This window comes from Oncorhynchus mykiss, chromosome 19, assembly GCF_057628025.1.
Source record: "Oncorhynchus mykiss isolate SJ-2025 chromosome 19, ASM5762802v1, whole genome shotgun sequence".
Classification (NCBI taxonomy): domain Eukaryota; kingdom Metazoa; phylum Chordata; class Actinopteri; order Salmoniformes; family Salmonidae; genus Oncorhynchus; species Oncorhynchus mykiss.
In genome coordinates this window covers 74,585,196-74,602,496 of record NC_143040.1, presented here as the reverse complement: position 1 = coordinate 74,602,496, position 17,301 = coordinate 74,585,196, and the positions used below count along the sequence as shown (strand labels likewise).

At 48.5% G+C, this 17,301-nt stretch overlaps 1 protein-coding gene across 1 annotated transcript; it reads right to left on the bottom strand.

The window, feature by feature from the left end:
• Window positions 1-979: 979 nt before the first annotated feature.
• rpia (ribose 5-phosphate isomerase A (ribose 5-phosphate epimerase)) lies at window positions 980-14,374 on the bottom strand. Its single transcript, XM_036955424.2, has 9 exons — window positions 13,640-14,374; window positions 9,607-9,667; window positions 9,443-9,498; window positions 9,279-9,338; window positions 9,048-9,112; window positions 8,223-8,291; window positions 6,078-6,219; window positions 4,249-4,348; window positions 980-3,293 (listed from the first exon to the last, which is right to left on the bottom strand). Exons 1-9 carry the CDS (start codon window positions 13,841-13,843, stop codon window positions 3,196-3,198), a joined length of 855 nt encoding a protein of 284 aa, XP_036811319.2. The 5' UTR covers window positions 13,844-14,374; the 3' UTR covers window positions 980-3,195.
• Between the last annotated feature and the right edge of the window lie 2,927 nt (window positions 14,375-17,301).

The window sequence follows — 17,301 nt, the reverse complement described above, 5'->3', positions numbered from 1 at the left end:
ACCCTAACAGGACTGACCCCCTGCTCTGATTCTAACCCTAACAGGAGTGACCCCCTGCTCTGATTCTAACCCTAACAGGACTGACCACCTGCTCTGATTCTAACCCTAACAGGACTGACCCCCTGCTCTGATTCTAACCCTAACAGGACTGACCCCCTGCTCTGATTCTAACCCTAACAGGACTGACCCCCTGCTCTGATTCTAACCCTAACAGGAGTGACCCCCTGCTCTGATTCTAACCCTAACAGGAGTGACCCCCTGCTCTGATTCTAACCCTAACAGGAGTGACCCCCTGCTCTGATTCTAACAGGACTGACTACCTGCTCTGATTCTGCTTGCCGTGCTGTAGCAGAGAGAACAGTCTATGACTGGGGTGACTGGAGTCTGACAATTTTCAGGGCCTTCCTCTGACACCACCTGCTGTAGAGGTCCTGGATGGCAGGCAGCTTTTCCCCAGTGATGTACTGGGCCGTACGCACTACCATCTGTAGTGCTTTGCGGTCGGAGGCCGAGCAGTTGCCATACCAGGCAGTGATGCAACCTGTCAGGATGCTCTCGATGTTGCAGCTGTAGAACCTTTTGAGGATCTCAGGACTCATGCCAAATCTTTTTAGTTTCTGAGGGGGAAAAGGCTTTGTCGTGCCCTCTTCACGACGGTCTTGGTGTGTTTGGACCATTCTAGTTTGTTGTTGATGTGGACACCAAGGAATTTGAAGCTCTCAACCTGCTCCACTGCAGCCCCGTCGATGAGAATGGGGGCGTGCTTGGTCCTTTTTCTGTAGTCCACAATCATCTCCTTTATCTTGATCACGTTGAGGGAAGAGGTTGTTGCTGCTACCAAACACTTATTATGCTGTTCAGTTTATAATAAAACGTTATCGGCGATTCCTGAGAATGGTCAAAATATTTTTTTCCAAAAAACTGTGGTAAACAAAATGTGAAATAATCTCCATGATATTCTATATAAAGGAAACCGTAATGTTGGTTTAATCTTTAATACAACCCAGTACCTTACAGCTTGAAGACAGCCAACTCATCACAGTCATATAGTCATTAAAAGGTTTAGCTATGGTAGGTAGAGAGAGAGAGGTATAGCTATGGTAGGTAGAGAGAGAGAGGTATAGCTATGGTAGGTAGAGAGAGAGAGGTATAGCTATGGTAGATAGAGAGAGAGGTATAGCTATGGTAGGTAGAGAGAGAGAGGTATAGCTATGGTAGGTAGAGAGAGAGAGAGGTATAGCTATGGTAGGTAGAGAGAGAGAGAGGTATAGCTATGGTAGGTAGAGAGAGAGAGAGGTATAGCTATGGTAGATAGAGAGAGGTGTAGCTGGTGCTAAACTGCAACATCCTGCTAATTGACCCATAAAGGATCTACAATAGAAGTGATGTTATTGGATCCCGAAGCAGACAGTCAGGACAGCCAGTAGGCTACAGATGGGAACATGCACGGCCATTTAATAGTTACATTTGGTGCATTATAACCGTGTTCAAGTGTTAAGGTGAACCCCCCCCCGAACACAACTTCCCCTGTACTGCTGTTTGGAAGCAGGCGGAGACTCAGGGAGCATTGAGTACACCAGGGCCTGGATTTTGAAAACCTTAAGAAATGTTTTGTAAATCCAGGCACTGCAACTTTGGTATTAGGTAAGAGAATGGCACAAGGCTGGCTTGAGCAACGAAAGGAAACGATGTGCAACAACTAGACAGACACGTCCTGAGAAACAGTGTGTGGGCCATCCTGCCGACTTCAACACGCATTGTTAGCTTGGCAGACCTGGGACCAGGCAACCGGAGGCAGACCTGGGACCAGGCAACCGGAGGCAGACCTGGGACCAGGCAACCGGAGGCAGACCTGGGACCAGGCAACCAGTGGCAGACCTGGGACCAGGCAACCAGTGGCAGACCTGGGACCAGGCAACCAGTGGCAGACCTGGGACCAGGCAACCAGAGGCAGACCTGGGACCAGGCAACCAGAGGCAGACCTGGGACCATGTTGATCAACAACATGTTGTAAGACAGTGAAAGGGCAAACGAATGAGACAGTTCTCAGTACAAACAGAGACAGATGTTCAGGCTAGTGGTCAAAATGCCACCCTATTCCCTATTTTAGTGCACTACATTTGACGAGGGCCCATTGGTTTCAGTGTGCTCCAACTGCACCAGGGTTCTCTGTTTATCTGAAGAGAATAGAAACCACTCAGGGAGTCCATGCAGGTTTAGCTACAGCCACAGTGAGTCAATACGGGCTACAAGTTTATAACTAGACCGACAGAGCTCTAATAGGGCACTTTGACCAGGACCCATAGGGCTCTAATAGGTCACTGTGACCAGGACCCATAGAGCTCTAATAGGTCACTGTGACCAGGACCCAAATGGCTCTAATAGGGCTCGTTGACCAGGACCCATAGGGCTCTAATAGGGAACTGTGACCAGGACCCATAGGGCTCTAATAGGGCACTTTGACCAGGACACATAGGGCTCTAATAGGGCACATTGACCAGGACCCATAGGGCTCTAATAGGGCACATTGACCAGGACCCATAGGGCTCTAATAGGGCTTGTTGACCAGGACCCATAGGGCTCTAATAGGGCTTGTTGACCAGGACCCATAGGGCTCTAATAGGGCTTGTTGACCAGGACCCATAGGGCTCTAATAGGGCACATTGACCAGGACCCATAGGGCTCTAATAGGGCTTGTTGACCATGACCCATAGGGCTCTAATAGGGCACTGTGACCAGGACCCATAGGGCTCTAATAGGGCACTTTGACCAGGACCCATAGGGCTCTGACCAGGACCAATAGGGCTCTGGTCTAAAATAGTGCACTATATAGAGAATAGGTGGCCATTTGGGATGCATCCATAATAAAATAGGGCACTGTGGTTGAGGCTGGTTGGTTCCAGGTGGAGGGGGGGTGTGCTGGTTGGTTCCAGGTGGAGGGGGGGTGTGCTGGTTGGTTCCAGGTGGAGGGGGGGTGCTGGTTGGTTCCAGGTGGAGTGGGGGGTGCTGGTTGGTTCCAGGTGGAGTGGGGGGTGCTGGTTGGTTCCAGGTGGAGGGGGGGGGGGGGGTGCTGGTTGGTTCCAGGTGGAGGGGGGGTGGTGCTGGTTGGTTCCAGGTGGAGGGGGGGTGGGTGCTGGTTGGTTCCAGGTGGAGGGGGGGTGGTGCTGGTTGGTTCCAGGTGGAGCAGGGCTCAGGTCAGTTGACTGGAGGGTCTCTGACCCCAACATTACCATCCTCCATCCCAAAGTACACCCGCTCTGCCATCCCCACAAACAGACCTGTCTCTACCACACCTAGGAGGGAGGGAGAGAGGCATGGTGAGGTAGGGGAGAGGGAGAGAGGCAAGGTGAGGTAGGTGGGAGGTAGAGACATGAGGTAGGGGGGAGGGAGAGGGGCATGGTGAGGTAGGGTGGAGGGAGAGAGGCAAGGTGAGGTAGGGGGGAGGGAGGGAGAGAGGCAAGGTGAGGTAGGGGGAGGGAGAGACATGAGGTAGAGAGGCAAGGTGAGGTAGGGGGGGGGCATGGTGAGGTAGGGGGGAGGGAGAGGGGCATGGTGAGGTAGGGTGGAGGGAGAGAGGCAAGGTGAGGTAGGGGGGAGGGAGAGAGGCAAGGTGAGGTAGGGGGGAGGGAGAGAGGTGAGGTAGGGGGGAGGGAGGGAGAGAGGCAAGGTGAGGTAGGGGGAGGGAGAGACATGAGGTAGAGAGGCAAGGTGAGGTAGGGGGGGCATGGTGAGGTAGGGTGGAGGGAGAGGGGCATGGTGAGGTAGGGGTGCAAGGTGAGGTAGGGGGAGGGGCAAGGTGAGGTAGGGAGAGAGGCAAGGTGAGGTAGGGGGAGGGGCAAGGTGAGGTAGGGAGAGAGGCAAGGTGAGGTAGGGGGAGGGGCAAGGTGAGGTAGGGAGAGAGGCAAGGTGAGGTAGGTGGGAGGGAGAGATGCATGGTGAGGTAGGTGGGAGGGAGAGATGCATGGTGAGGTAGGGGGGCAAGGTGAGGTAGGGGGAGGGAGAGGGGCAAGGTGAGGTAGGGAGAGAGGCAAGGTGAGGTAGGTGGGAGGGAGAGATGCATGGTGAGGTAGGTGGGAGGGAGAGATGCATGGTGAGGTAGGGGGGAGGGAGGGAGGCAAGGTGAGGTAGGGGGGGGGGGGGGGAGAGGGGCGAGATGGGAAGGAGAGAAACAGACTAACATTCATGTCCCAGAACAAGTCACTGTCGGAGCAGGAACAGCAGCAGCAATTTCAGTGTGTGCGTGTGTACCTGGAATCATCTTGATAGCGATATTGACCTCCTTCCAGTTGTGAGTGTGTTCAAACTTCCAGTCCAGAATGAAGTTACTGTTGTCCGTTACCACCGGACCCTGAACAATCAATATACTGGATCTCACTCACATTTAAATGACCAATGAGAATGCTTTCCTCTCAGAAGAGGTCCAATGAAAACTCTTCCTGTCGTAAATGTCATGCTTTGTGCTCTACACTGAAAGCCTGTTAATGACTTTCCACTCCATTAATACGCTTCTCTTCTTGTGATTTATTCAACTGTTAATTTACAATTTTATATTCACTATAATACACAACAAATGACCTGAATGAACCACAGTGCATTCGGAAAGTATTCAGACCCCTTGACTTTTGCCACATTGTTATTCTAAAAATGATTAAATTGTTTTTTCCCCTCAATCTACACACAATATCCCATAATGACAAAGCAAAAACAGGTTTAGATGAAATATAACATTAACATAGGTATTCAGACCCTTGGCTCAGTACTATGGTAAAGCACCTTTGGCAGTGATTACAGCCTCTAGTCTTCTTGGGTATGACACTACAAGCTTGGCACACCTGTATTTGGTGAGTTTCTCCCATGCTTCTCTGCAGATCCTCTCAAGCTCTGTCAGGTTGGATGGGGAGCGTCGCTGCACAGCTATTGTCAGGTCTCTTCAGAGATGTTCCATCATGTTCCAAGTAGCAGTTCTGTCTGGGCCACTCAAGGACATTGAGCCTTGTCCCGAAGCCACTCCTGCGGTGTCTTGGCTGTGTGCTTAGGGTCATTGTCCTGTTGGAAGGTGAACCTTCACCCCAGTCTGAGGTCCTGGAGCAGGTTTTCATCAAGGATCTCGCTGTACTTTGCTCCGTTCCCCTTTCCCTCGATCCTGACTAGTCTCCCAGTCCCTGCCGATTAAAAACATCCCCACAGCATGATGCTACCACCACCATGCTTCACCGTAGGGATGCTGCCAGGTTTCCTCCAGACGTGACCCTTGGCATTCAGTCCAAAGAGTTCCAACTTGCTTTCATCAGACCAGAGAATCTTGTTTCTCATGGTCTGAGGGTCCTTTAAGTGCCTTTTACTGAGGAGTTGCTTTCGTCTGGCCACTCTACCACAAAATGCCTGATTGGTGGAGAATTGCAGAGATGGTTGTCCTTCTGGAAGCTTCTCCCATCTCCACAGAATAACTCGAGCCCTGTCAGAGTGACCATCAGGTTCTTGGTCACCTCCCTGACCAAGGCCCTTCTCCCCCGATTGCTGTGTGTTCTTGGGGACCTTTAATACTGCAGACATTTTTTGCTACCCTTCCCCAGATCTGTGCCTCAACACAATCCTGTCTCTGAGCTCTACGGACCATTCCTTCAACCTCATGACTTGGGTTTTGCTCTGACATGCACTGTCAACTGTGGGACCTTATATAGACAGGTGTGTGTCTTTCCAAATCATATCCAATCAATTTAATTGACCACAGGTGGACTCCAATCAAGTTGTAGAAACATCAAGATGTTTCAATGGAAACAAGATGCACCTGAGCTCAATTTAGAGTCTCATAGCAAAGAGTCTGAATATTTATGTAAATAAGGAATCTGTTTCTGATTTTTCATACATTTGCTAACAATTCTAAAAACCTGTTTTCGCGTCGTCATTATGGGGTATTGTGTGTAAATTGATCAGAAAAAAATATTCAATCCATTTTAGAATACGGCTGTAAATTAACACAATTTGGAAAAAGGGGTCTCAATGCTTTCCGAAGGCAATGTATTGTGTTAGTTCTTCACAGCTTTACAACAGGAAGAGTTGTGTATATGGTGACTCACAGCTTTACTGACGGCCATGCGGAGTACTGCCTCCCCTCCGAAGCGCTTGGCTATAGTCCTGGAGACGGGGACGTAGGCCATAGGGATCACCTCAATAGGAACACCCTTCTTCCACTGCTGACCCAGGACCGAGGAGTCCTTCCTGGGGGGGGGGGGGGGGGGGGGGGGGGTTGTAAAACACGTCAGAATAATGTGGGCCTTGACAGACTAAACAGACAGCCCGCGTGGCAGCTATGCAGGTGTAGAAGCATGGTGGCTAGGAAAAACTCCCCTAGAAAGGCCAAAACCTAGGAAGAAACCTAGGCGAGGAACCAGGCTATGAGGGATGGCCTGTGGCTGTGCCGGGTGGAGATTATAACAGAACATGGCCAAGATATTCAACAATTCCAACATTTGAACTCAACAAATGGAATTGTTGAATAATGAATAAAGATGAAAAGCTGAAATATCTAGAGTCAATAAGTAGTCAACCCTTTATGGCACATTGAAATAGCGCATTCTAAGTTACATGGACTCACTGTGTGCCGTAATAGGGTTTAACATGATGTTTTAAAGACTACCCCATCTCTGTACCCCGCCCATACAATCACCTATGGTTCCTCAGTCTAGCAGTGAATTTCAAAACAGTTTTAACCACAAAGACCAGGGAGGCATCTGTTGGTAGATGGGTAAAAATAAAAAAAAGCAGACATTGAATATCCCTTTGAGCAAGAAGTTATTAAATTACACATTGGATGGTGTATCAATACACCCAGTCACTTCAAAGATGCAGGCGTCCTTCCTAATGCAATTGTCGGAGAGGAAGGAAACCGCTCAGGGATTTCACCATGAGGCCAATGGTGACTTTAAAACAGTTAGAGTTTAATGACTGTGATAGGAGACAACTGAGGATGGAGCAACAGTGTAGTTACTCCACAATACAAACCTAAATGAAAGAGTGAAAAGAAGGAAGCCCTTACAGAATAATATCCCAAAACATGCATCCTGTTTGCAACAATGCACTAAAGTCATACTGCAAAGAATGTGGCAAAGAAATTCACTTTTTGCCCTGAAAACAAAGGGTTGTTTGGGGAAAAAACCAATACAACACAGTGGTGACTGCATCATGTTATGGGTATGCTTGTTGTGCTGCCATCCTGTTAGAAGGTAACAGATTATTTATTACAATGGTTAAATTGGATTTTCATTGTGTTCAATGGTGTTATTTGCCCCCTAGTGGAGCTTTCTGGTACTTAGAAAGACTACAAACAGGAAGTAGAGAATTTGTTCTGCACGCATAGAAGCAGCTACAAACAACGGTACGGTGCAGGTCTTTCAATGTAGTTATTTCTTGTCTCGCTTCAGCCTTGGAAAATATTTGTTTTTTCACAACATAAACGTTTTCAATATATTCATTCAAGAAAAGTCACGCCTTGGGAGTTTAATTGAAGACTTAGTTGTTAGCTATCTGTCTAGTTTTGCATGGGAACGCAACTCAAGGGCAGAATACTTGTCATCGTTAAGGACTAGGGAGTTTTTTTTATTAAAAGGAAATGGAGCTCAGCAAAATCTATGGCAAGACCTGAAAATGGATTTCTAGCAATGATCAATACCCAATTTGACAGCACTTAAAGAAAGATGCCTCAACAAACCATTGCCTCAAGGGTGTGAATACTTCTGCATTTCATTCAATACATCTGCTAAAATCCCCTTGTCATTAAGGGGTATTGTGTGTGTAGATCGGTGAGAAAACATTAATTCATTTGAACATCAGGCTGTAACAACAAAATGTGGAATAGGTCAAGGGGTATGAATACTTTCTGAAGGCACTGGCCTAGATTAAAAATAGCATTACTACAATATTATTTTCACTGGCCCAAGCGGGCCACTGACGGGGATGAAGGACCTGGCCTGGAGGGTTCCCAGGCCTGCAGTGGAGTCCCCCGGGGTCAGAGGGTTCCCAGGCCTGCAGTGGAGTCCCCCGGGGTCAGAGGGTTCCCAGGCCTGCAGTGGAGTCTCCCGGGGTCAGAGGGTTCCCAGGCCTGCAGTGGAGTCCCCCGGGGTCAGAGGCTGGGTTTCTTTATATTTTTAACCTCTATTATACTTTAGACAATCAAAGACCTTACCATGTCTAGGCACTGTGCAATTACAGGAGAACACACCCACCTGAAGTCAGCGATGACGATGAAGTGTTTGGCACAGCCGGCTACAATCTTCTCCTGAGTCAGACAGCCTCTAGGAGAGTGAGTGAGGGAGAGGAAGGGGGTGAGGGAGAAGGGGAGACAGAGAGACCAAGATAACTGGTGAGATGGTGATGTAAACAGGACTGTTAGCCAGGGAGAGCCACAGGACTGTTAGCCAGGGAGAGCCACAGGACTGTTAGCCAGGGAGAGCCACAGGACTGTTAGCCAGGGAGAGCCACAGGACAGTTAGCCAGGGAGAGCCACAGGACAGTTAGCCAGGGAGAGCCACAGGACAGTTAGCCAGGGAGAGCCACAGGACAGTTAGCCAGGGAGAGCCACAGGACAGTTAGCCAGGGAGAGCCACAGGACAGTTAGCCAGGGAGAGCCACAGGACAGTTAGCCAGGGAGAGCCACAGGACAGTTAGCCAGGGAGAGCCACAGGACAGTTAGCCAGGGAGAGCCACAGGACAGTTAGCCAGGGAGAGCCACAGGACAGTTAGCCAGGGAGAGCCACAGGACAGTTAGCCAGGGAGAGCCACAGGACAGTTAGCCAGGGAGAGCCACAGGACAGTTAGCCAGGGAGAGCCACAGGACAGTTAGCCAGGGAGAGCCACAGGACAGTTAGCCAGGGAGAGCCACAGGACAGTTAGCCAGGGAGAGCCACAGGACAGTTAGCCAGGGAGAGCCACAGGACAGTTAGCCAGGGAGAGCAACAGGACAGTTAGCCAGGGAGAGCAACAGGACAGTTAGCCAGGGAGAGCAACAGGACAGCCTAGAACTGTGATCCGGTGAATATACAGTGTCTTACCCTCCTCCTTTGATGAGTGTGAGAGCAGCATCCACCTCGTCTGCCCCATCGATGGCCACGTCGAGCTGGAAGGGGGTTAGAGGTCAGAGAGGTAGAACACAATACTGCTGACAATAACACAGTCTACAGGACAAACTTCTGATTTAACACACTAACTCCACACGTTTTCCTAAAGAATGTGTCAAACTTGAGGACATGTAACACATTGTTTAAGTTGCTAACCAACAGTACCTCTGGGTGTCTATCCAGATCAGACAGGGTTAGACCATGCTGCAGAATCAACTGACGAGCCTGGAGGACAAGATCAAATGTTGAGGGCCATCTGCCAGATTAGAGTCGGCTCTCTGAGATCCCTGTAGAATACATGATACACAGCCATCGTACCTCACACTCACCTGGAAGGAGGTGGGGACACACACTATGTTGAGTTTCTCCTGACGAACTCTCTCCGCTAGAACAGGTCAGAGAGGTGATCACAATCAGCCCTTTGTGGATTAATAAAGTACTACATTCTCTTGTTCTACAATCAACCGGTAGGCTAGTATTATGGTCTCCTCACCTAGTCTGTCTACAGCATACACAATGGTGGATCCACTGCCCACTCCAACTACCTGGTTGTTCTGTGATGGAAGGAAAGACATGTAACAGCCAGTTCACATGATCATATAGCCAGAAGATACCGACCCACCTTTACGCTTGTTTACACTGAGCTGCACTGGGGTCAGAACGCAATCATGGTTACATTAAGACACCGTGGAACCGGAGAGAGATATGGGTTAGTAAACGTACCTCGATGCAGGGATGGGATATGGAACTGGACTCCAAATGTTACCGTTATCCTTACCGATACAGCGAGAAGATTGTAAAACCCGCGGTGTCTCACAAAAAACTGCCCCGAAAGATGTAGCAGAGGGAGGAGAGGCTCCAGCTTAATGGCCGTCGGGGGACAAGGAGAGTTTGGAAGCATTGAGCGACTCTGTTGGCGGGAGTAAAGTTGGTGAAAATGAATGGATGACGGTGAAGAACAGTAGAATGAAAAGGGCTGAAGGTGGAAATGAACAGCAGTTTATGGTTGGAGTGGAATTCCCCAGCTACGATGTTTATTGGGTGATCTGTTCGCAGTCTCGAAGATGGTGAAAGACAAAATGGTTAGAGTGACAAAGAGCCATATTCTGATTTAGTGACAGTTTATTAACAGTCCAAAAGGCTCTACAAGATATCAACGAAGGCTTTGACTTTCAGAGTAGGGCAACGGTTAAAAAGGCGTCATCTCTGGCATCTCAGACATAGAGGCTCTGTGGTTGTGGGACGGCAGGAGCAGTGGACGCACATCGCTTGGCACGAATGATAGAAAGGAAGTATGCCTATCGGTTTAGTGTGGTTTGATGAAGTGGTTCTCCTGAATCATGGAAAACTTGGGTATGTGAGATATGAGGTAATACCGTAGGTACAGAATCCGCTGCAGTGTTACATTGTAAAAGTTGACACGTTGACAAAGGAATAAATATGTATTAGCTGACAAGTCAGATGAGGCATGTTGCTGTAATTGTGATGGGAATCACATTCCCGGAGTGCCCTGTATGGATGAAGAGGTCGCAGTAGCTAGGATCAGGGTCATCCAGCAGGTCTCCTATGTGGAGGCAGTGAAAATAGCTTGAGTAGAGATGGTAGTGGATGTCCCACAGTCTGCAGTCAACGCCATGCAGGAGAAGGATCCCAACACACGAGCAGTGGTGGAGGACTTTGTTGCGTTCATACAGCAAGTGATAAATTGCCACAAAAACAATCTAAAGAAGCTAGACAAAAATGTGATGGCGGCAAAGAGATTTCTGGAATGCCAGGACTTTACAGCCGAAATGTTAAAGAAAACTGAATGCAGAGGTTCCCCCTCCCAGGTTCCCGTGTAAAAGGTCTGAATAGATATTACAACATTTTTACTTTTGAATACTAATAGTACATTTGTTCACATTTCCCTAGTCTAGTATTGTTTAGCGTTAAAGCTGATCAGTTTTCCCCTCAGCCCGTAGGTGGCGGCATGCACCTCTAACGCTGTTTGCGGACTGCGATAATACCATAGAAAACTGCCCTTTTCATCCTCATGCTAGCTAGCAGTAGTCACCTCAGCCATTTTGGAATGGCAGTGTCAGCCAATCAGCTCCTTTCTTGTTCAAGGCAACGTGCCATTCCAAAATTGCTGCTGTGGCTACTGTTAGCTAGCATGAGGATGAAAAGGGCAGTTTCACAGGACAACTACCATTATTTCCATCTTCGATGAAGCAGGAGGTCAAACTCGGTGTACAGTGGCATATCCCATCCCTGCATTGAGGTACGTTTTTCAACCCATATCTTTCGTCAAACTCGGTGCAGCTCAGTGTAAATGAGCATAACGGTACGGACAGTATCTTCTAGCAATATGATAATACCACCATTTCCAAGCTGTTTAAAAGGCACAGTCAACTTAGTGTATGCAAACTTCCTACTTCAACTGTATGAGTATTTATGTATATCCAGTTTATTTCATCATATATATATATATATATATATATATATCTATATATATATATATATATATATATATATATATATATATATATATATATATATATATATATATATATATAAAATCCAGTTTATTTATTAACTCAATCAGTTCCATCTTCTCCTCCCCGAGAGGCCAGCTGGTGACCTCTGAGAAAGGGAAGTTTCCTCTGCTCTTAGCCAGATTAAGACCACATAAGGTATTTGACCACCTCAACTTTAAAAGAGCTCACAGTTCTTGCAATATGATTTTTCTTCACAAGCAATTTCCAAAAGTGTGAGAGCAGATCTTTAACCTCAAATTTCATTATTTAACAAGGAGCTATTTAGCTTCCAGTAGGATGCCCTACCAAGGTTAGTATCAGGGGTAAATATTTTGACATTAATGTAAATGGCCCTATGGTCTGAGGGGAGTACAACACACTATCAATACATTTCAATATAAGCCAAAAATGTATTCTGGACTGTCTGGAACCTGTTTTGTTACTCCAAGTGAATGAGCTGTCAGCTGGAAACCTCTCTCTCCATATATCAGTAAGAGCAAACTTTTCCGTAAAAAAGTATTAAACCCAAATTCTGATTGGTTGGCCTACCTGGGGGCCATCTATCGGTTGAATTATCTATAGTGATGTTAAAGTCGCCTCCTATCAATAACGAATTGGTAAATTTAGATAATGAAGTAGACGTTTCTCTACTGACTCAAGCAACTCATCATTCTCATGTTTGGTGTTTACAGTAATGAGCGTAATGTCATTGTAACTAATCACAAGACAAATAAAGTGACCAAAGGGCTCACAGTCCAACTGGACTGGAATGTGGACCTCAGTTCATGTTGCAATCGCCCACGTGGGTATATGTTCCTAAAAACCAACGAGGAGATGGGAGAGGCGGGACATGCAGCACGTCCAGTGTCACTAAATCAACATGCGGACACACGGGGCACCAGAGGTCTGGTCAGCATGGTGCAGATGCTCCTGAGCAGTGTGGGTGTAATGACTGAATAACATGTACACGAGCCTTGCAGAATGATTGTACGCGTTATTCCCTCATTGCGTCAACGAGCGTCTGTGTAGCCAGGTGCTAAAATAGAACTTGGTTCTATCTGTAACACTTGATGCGCTGCAAGTCTCGCCTCTCCACATTGGTTTTTAGGAACATATACCCACGTGGGTGATTGCAACATGAACTGAGGTCCACACTCCAGTTGGTGGTGGTAATGCACCTTAAAGTTGGTTGCCAACCGCCATATAAAGTCCAAAGAAGAAGAAGCCTGTAGGAGGAGAGATTACTAGACACTAACTAGGTTTACCCTTTTATCTGTTGATGAACTGTCAGAGTAGAGGACCTTGTGCATTTCAGGTAAAATAACAACCCAATGTTCATATCCAAGGACAAATGAGCTAGCAACAGCAAGGTAGCGAATATAAATGTTGAATGCTTTTAGATCTGTCCCCAAATTAATATAGTTGGTTCAGAGTTTGTTCTGATATTTCAATTGTGCCCTGCCCTATGGGGCTTCCGATCACGGCCTGTTGTGATACAGCCCGGGATCGAACCAGGGTCTGTTGTGACGCCTCTATCACCGAGGTGCGGTACATTAGACCACTGCGCCACTCGGTAGCACATTCACTAGATGGTTGTGCAGCTTTGTGTTGTGGTCATGTTTACTTACCTGGCCGCCACTACTGTCTACTTGGTCGCCACTACCGTCTACCTGGTCGCCACTACCGTCTACCTGGCTGGCACAAAACATATCTGCGCCAACTAGCTAGATAACTAGCTAGATACCGTGTCGAAGTCCACGTATGTTTACTGTCTAACGTTTCACATGATGTACTAGTCAGTCAACTAGGTACCTGGACACAGTATGTTTACTGTCTAACGTTTCACTAGTACATTACATGATGACCTAGTCAGTCAACTAGGTGTTTAGCATCAGCATGGCCCCCACACCGAACTGAGCACGGTAGCTGACCTAGCTATCTGCTAAACAAAAATACACCAACTGTCCCCATTGTTAGCTATATTAGTCAACACAATATCAGTTGTGTTACCTGAACATGATTATCCACCGCAGCATAGCCTGCTAGTTTCTTCGCTTCTTCCGCCATGCCGTGTCTGCTGCTGGGACTCCTAAAGAGAGACACGTGTTTCAGCTTGGGGGTGAACGGCGTCTGTTTCCTCCCTCCTGCAGAACGGTGGCCAGCTGACAGCAGGGTGGGACCGAGCCACCTCTGGAGGAGCATAGCCCTGCCCATCGACGATACACAACCTCCTCCAAGGACTGACACGATGTGCTGCAAAATAAACCTACTATGTTGTTGTTGCTGCTGAGTCCTATTGCCGCTCGACCAACGCGTTAAACCCACTGAACTGTTGACATGTCCTCGATTGGTGCTGCGTTCAACATCCCAACATCCCTGAACGGTTTAAAACTGTTCATCAATTAAAGGGACAGTCTACACGTTTTCCAGTAATTTGATAAATGATAAATGCCCCTTGATTTAGGCGTTTTGTTGTTATAGGTTAAAGTTGCACTATGCAGAAATCACTCCACCATTTCCCGGGTGCTAAAACTCTATAATAGTTTGTCTAATTTCAGTTTATGGGTCAAAATAAGCAAGTATAGCGTAGATAATCATTATAGCATCTAAACCGCTGTGAAATATATTTTCCATAACTCAAAATATTGTTGTTTCAGCTGTTTAAAGTTGGTGTACAAAACTGAAAGTACAGGTTGCTCAAACAAAAAAGTAAGAAGCATAGATATAGCACACATATATCAGATCCACCGCTTCTTAGACTTGCTTTCGAGTAGAATGATAGATCTATAGTTTACATTTCTATGTGAAATAAGGACGATGTTTTGTGTGGGTTTATGCTGGCGTGACGTTTTGATAACCGTGTAAATCTCTCTCCGACAAGGTGGCCGTTGAAAACAGTAATGTTCTCATCGAAAGTAGGCTAATTCTTAGAGCACTTCAAACATACATTTCATAAAAATCTAGTAATATTTGTGAAAATGTCACAGGACGCATTAGCTCCATTCTTTACATTATTGTAGTTTTAATTCATCTTCTGTTACCCCTTTTCGACATCTATCCACAGGGGTACAACTTTGGTTTTAGAAGTGGGGGGGACATAACCTGGCAGTGGATCTGGGGGTCCTCCCTCAGAATTGGTTGGGGCATCTAAAGCTAATTTCTACTAGGGCTGTCCCCGACTAAAAAAAAACATGTTCGTCCAAGAGTAGTCTTTTCTACATTGATTGACATTTTTAATTGTGATTTTTTTCATACATAGACACACCCTATGTGTTTGTATAAAATCAACTAGGCTATATGTAATGAACTTGTCTGGTGCTTTAAGCATGCTGTTTGATTAAATAATCAAGACACACAAATGACTCAAGGGAGACAGAGATCACGATAGCCTAACCAGAAGAAAGAAAACCCTGCTCCCGACCTTCCTCTTGCGGCTGCTGGACTTTGCGTATTCTGCCCTTAGGCTCCTGAAGTTGCCGGTATAGTGCTACACCAGTGGTCGGCAACCTTTTCCATTTGGAGTGCCAAGTTATCTTACCATTTCTACTTTTCCATTTGGAGTGCCAAGTTATCTTACCATTTCTACTTTTCCATTTAGAGTGCCGAGTTATCTTACCATTTCTACTTTTCCATTTGGAGTGCCAAGTTATCTTACCATTTCTACTTTTCCATTTAGAGTGCCAAGTTATCTTACCATTTCTACCAATCTGCGTTCCAGTTATGATTTTCATATGTACATTTTACTGGAACAGTTTCATTTCATTTAGGTATTTTATGACGTTTCCACTGGATCAGAGCATGTCATGTTCCCTCTGTGCCGAGTGGTTATTGAAAGGGAGAGAGCTGGAAATATTGTTCAAATACTTTGAGGAACAATTGTCATTCTCAATGGATTCTAAATAAAAGCAGAGTTTGTTTACTTGCTGTTTGAGGTGAAGAAAAAATTACTTTGAGAAGCTCCACAGTTCATTAGTGGTGGTGAGTTAAGACAATCAGAAATACTATCAGACATCCCCAAATAGGCACATTTATAGGCCTACATTTGTGAGCAGGCCAAGTAGACTAGTCCTACTTCTATATGCGTAATCAGGTGCGTGACCTTACCCAATATTGACTGGAGCATTTCAAACAAAAGACTATCAATAAATTGACAAAACTCATAAATGGAATGAAATAAACCAAAACGTGTTTCTCATAAGTGTATGTTGTGAGTTCTGCAAAACGTGTCCAATCAGACAACGAGAACGGTAAATTACTGTAATAATAATATATTGAAACCATTAACAGAAATTACCGTAACCAAACAAACATTGCAGATTAGAAATTATGGGAATTAATGTAGGCTACTACTGGTGATACAGTGCATTCGGAAAGTATTCAGATCCCTTGACTTTCCACATTCTGTTACCTTACAGCCTTATTCTAAAATGGATTAAATACATGTTTTTCCTCATCAATCTACACACAATACCCCATAATGAAATCACAATACCCCATAATGACCGCCTCCCCGTGGCCTCCCCCTCCCCGCAGCCTCCCCCTCCCCGCAGCCTCCCCGCGGCCTCCCTATACCCGCGGCTTCCCCCTCCCCGCAGCCTCCCCGTGGCCTCCCCCTACCCTCGGCCTCCCCCTCCCCGCAGCCACCCCCTCCCCGCAGCCTCCCCGCAGCCTCCCCCTCCCCGCAGCCTCCCCCCTCCCTGCGGCCTCCCCGTGGCCCCCCCTCCCCGCAGCCTCCCAATCCCGCAGCCTCCCAATCCCCGCAGCCTCCCATCACCGCAGCCTCCCCATCCCCGCAGCCTCTCAATCCCTGCGGCCTCCCTGCGCCCTCCCCCTCCACGCGGCCTCCCCTCCTCGCGGCCTCCCCCTCCCCGTGGCCTCTCCTCCCCGTGGCCTCCCCCTCCCCGTAGCCTCCCCTTCCCCGTGGCCTTCCCGTGGCCTCCTCCTCCCCGTGGCCTCCCCTCCCCGCAGCCTCCCAATTCCCGTGGCTTCACCGTGGCCTCCCCTCCCCGTGGCCTCCCCCTCCCCGTGGCCTCCCCCTCCCCGTGGTCTCCGCCTCCCCGTGGCCTCCCCCTCCCCACGGCCTCCCCCTCCCCGCAGCCTCCCCACGGCCTCCCTATACCCGCGGCTTCCCCCTCCCCGCAGCCTCCCCGCGGCCTACCCCTCCCCGAGACCTCCCCCTCCCCGCAGCCTCCCCCTCCCCGCAGCCTCCCATCCTCGCAGCCTCCACATCCCCGCAGCCTCCACATCCCCGCAGCCTCCCAATCCTGTTTCCCCCTCCCCGCAGCCTCCCCCTCCCCGCAGCCTCCCAATCCCGCAGCCTCCCCATCCCCGCAGCCTCCCCATCCCCGCAGCCTCTCAATCCCTGCGGCCTCCCTGCGCCCTCCCCCTCCACGCAGCCTCCCCTCCACGCGGCCTCCCCTCCCCGCGGCCTCCCCCTCCCCGTGGCCTCCCCTCCCCGCAGCCTCCCAATCCCCGTGGCTTCCTCGTGGCCTCCCCCTCCCCGCGGCCTCCCGAGGCCTCCCCCTCCCCGCAGCCTCCCCGTGGCCTCCCTCTACCCGCGGCCTCCCCATCCCCGCAGCCTCCCCCTCCCCGCAGCCTTCCCGTGGCCTCCCCTTCCCCGCAGCCTCCCCCTTCCCGCGCCTCCCCGTGGCCTCCCCCTCCCCGCAGCCTCC

What these genes read in the sequence shown, in the direction of transcription:
- rpia (XM_036955424.2), bottom strand. Translation starts at nt 13,843, where the DNA reads ATGGGCAGGGCTATGCTCCTCCAGAGGTGGCTCGGTCCCACCCTGCTG. An exon ending in GTATGCTGTAGACAGACTAG is followed by an intron (nt 9,499 to 9,606) that starts GTGAGGAGACCA and finishes GACCTGTTCTAG; the next exon opens with CGGAGAGAGTTCGTCAGGAG. An exon ending in ACACTCATCAAAGGAGGAGG is followed by an intron (nt 8,292 to 9,047) that starts GTAAGACACTGT and finishes TCACTCTCCTAG; the next exon opens with AGGCTGTCTGACTCAGGAGA.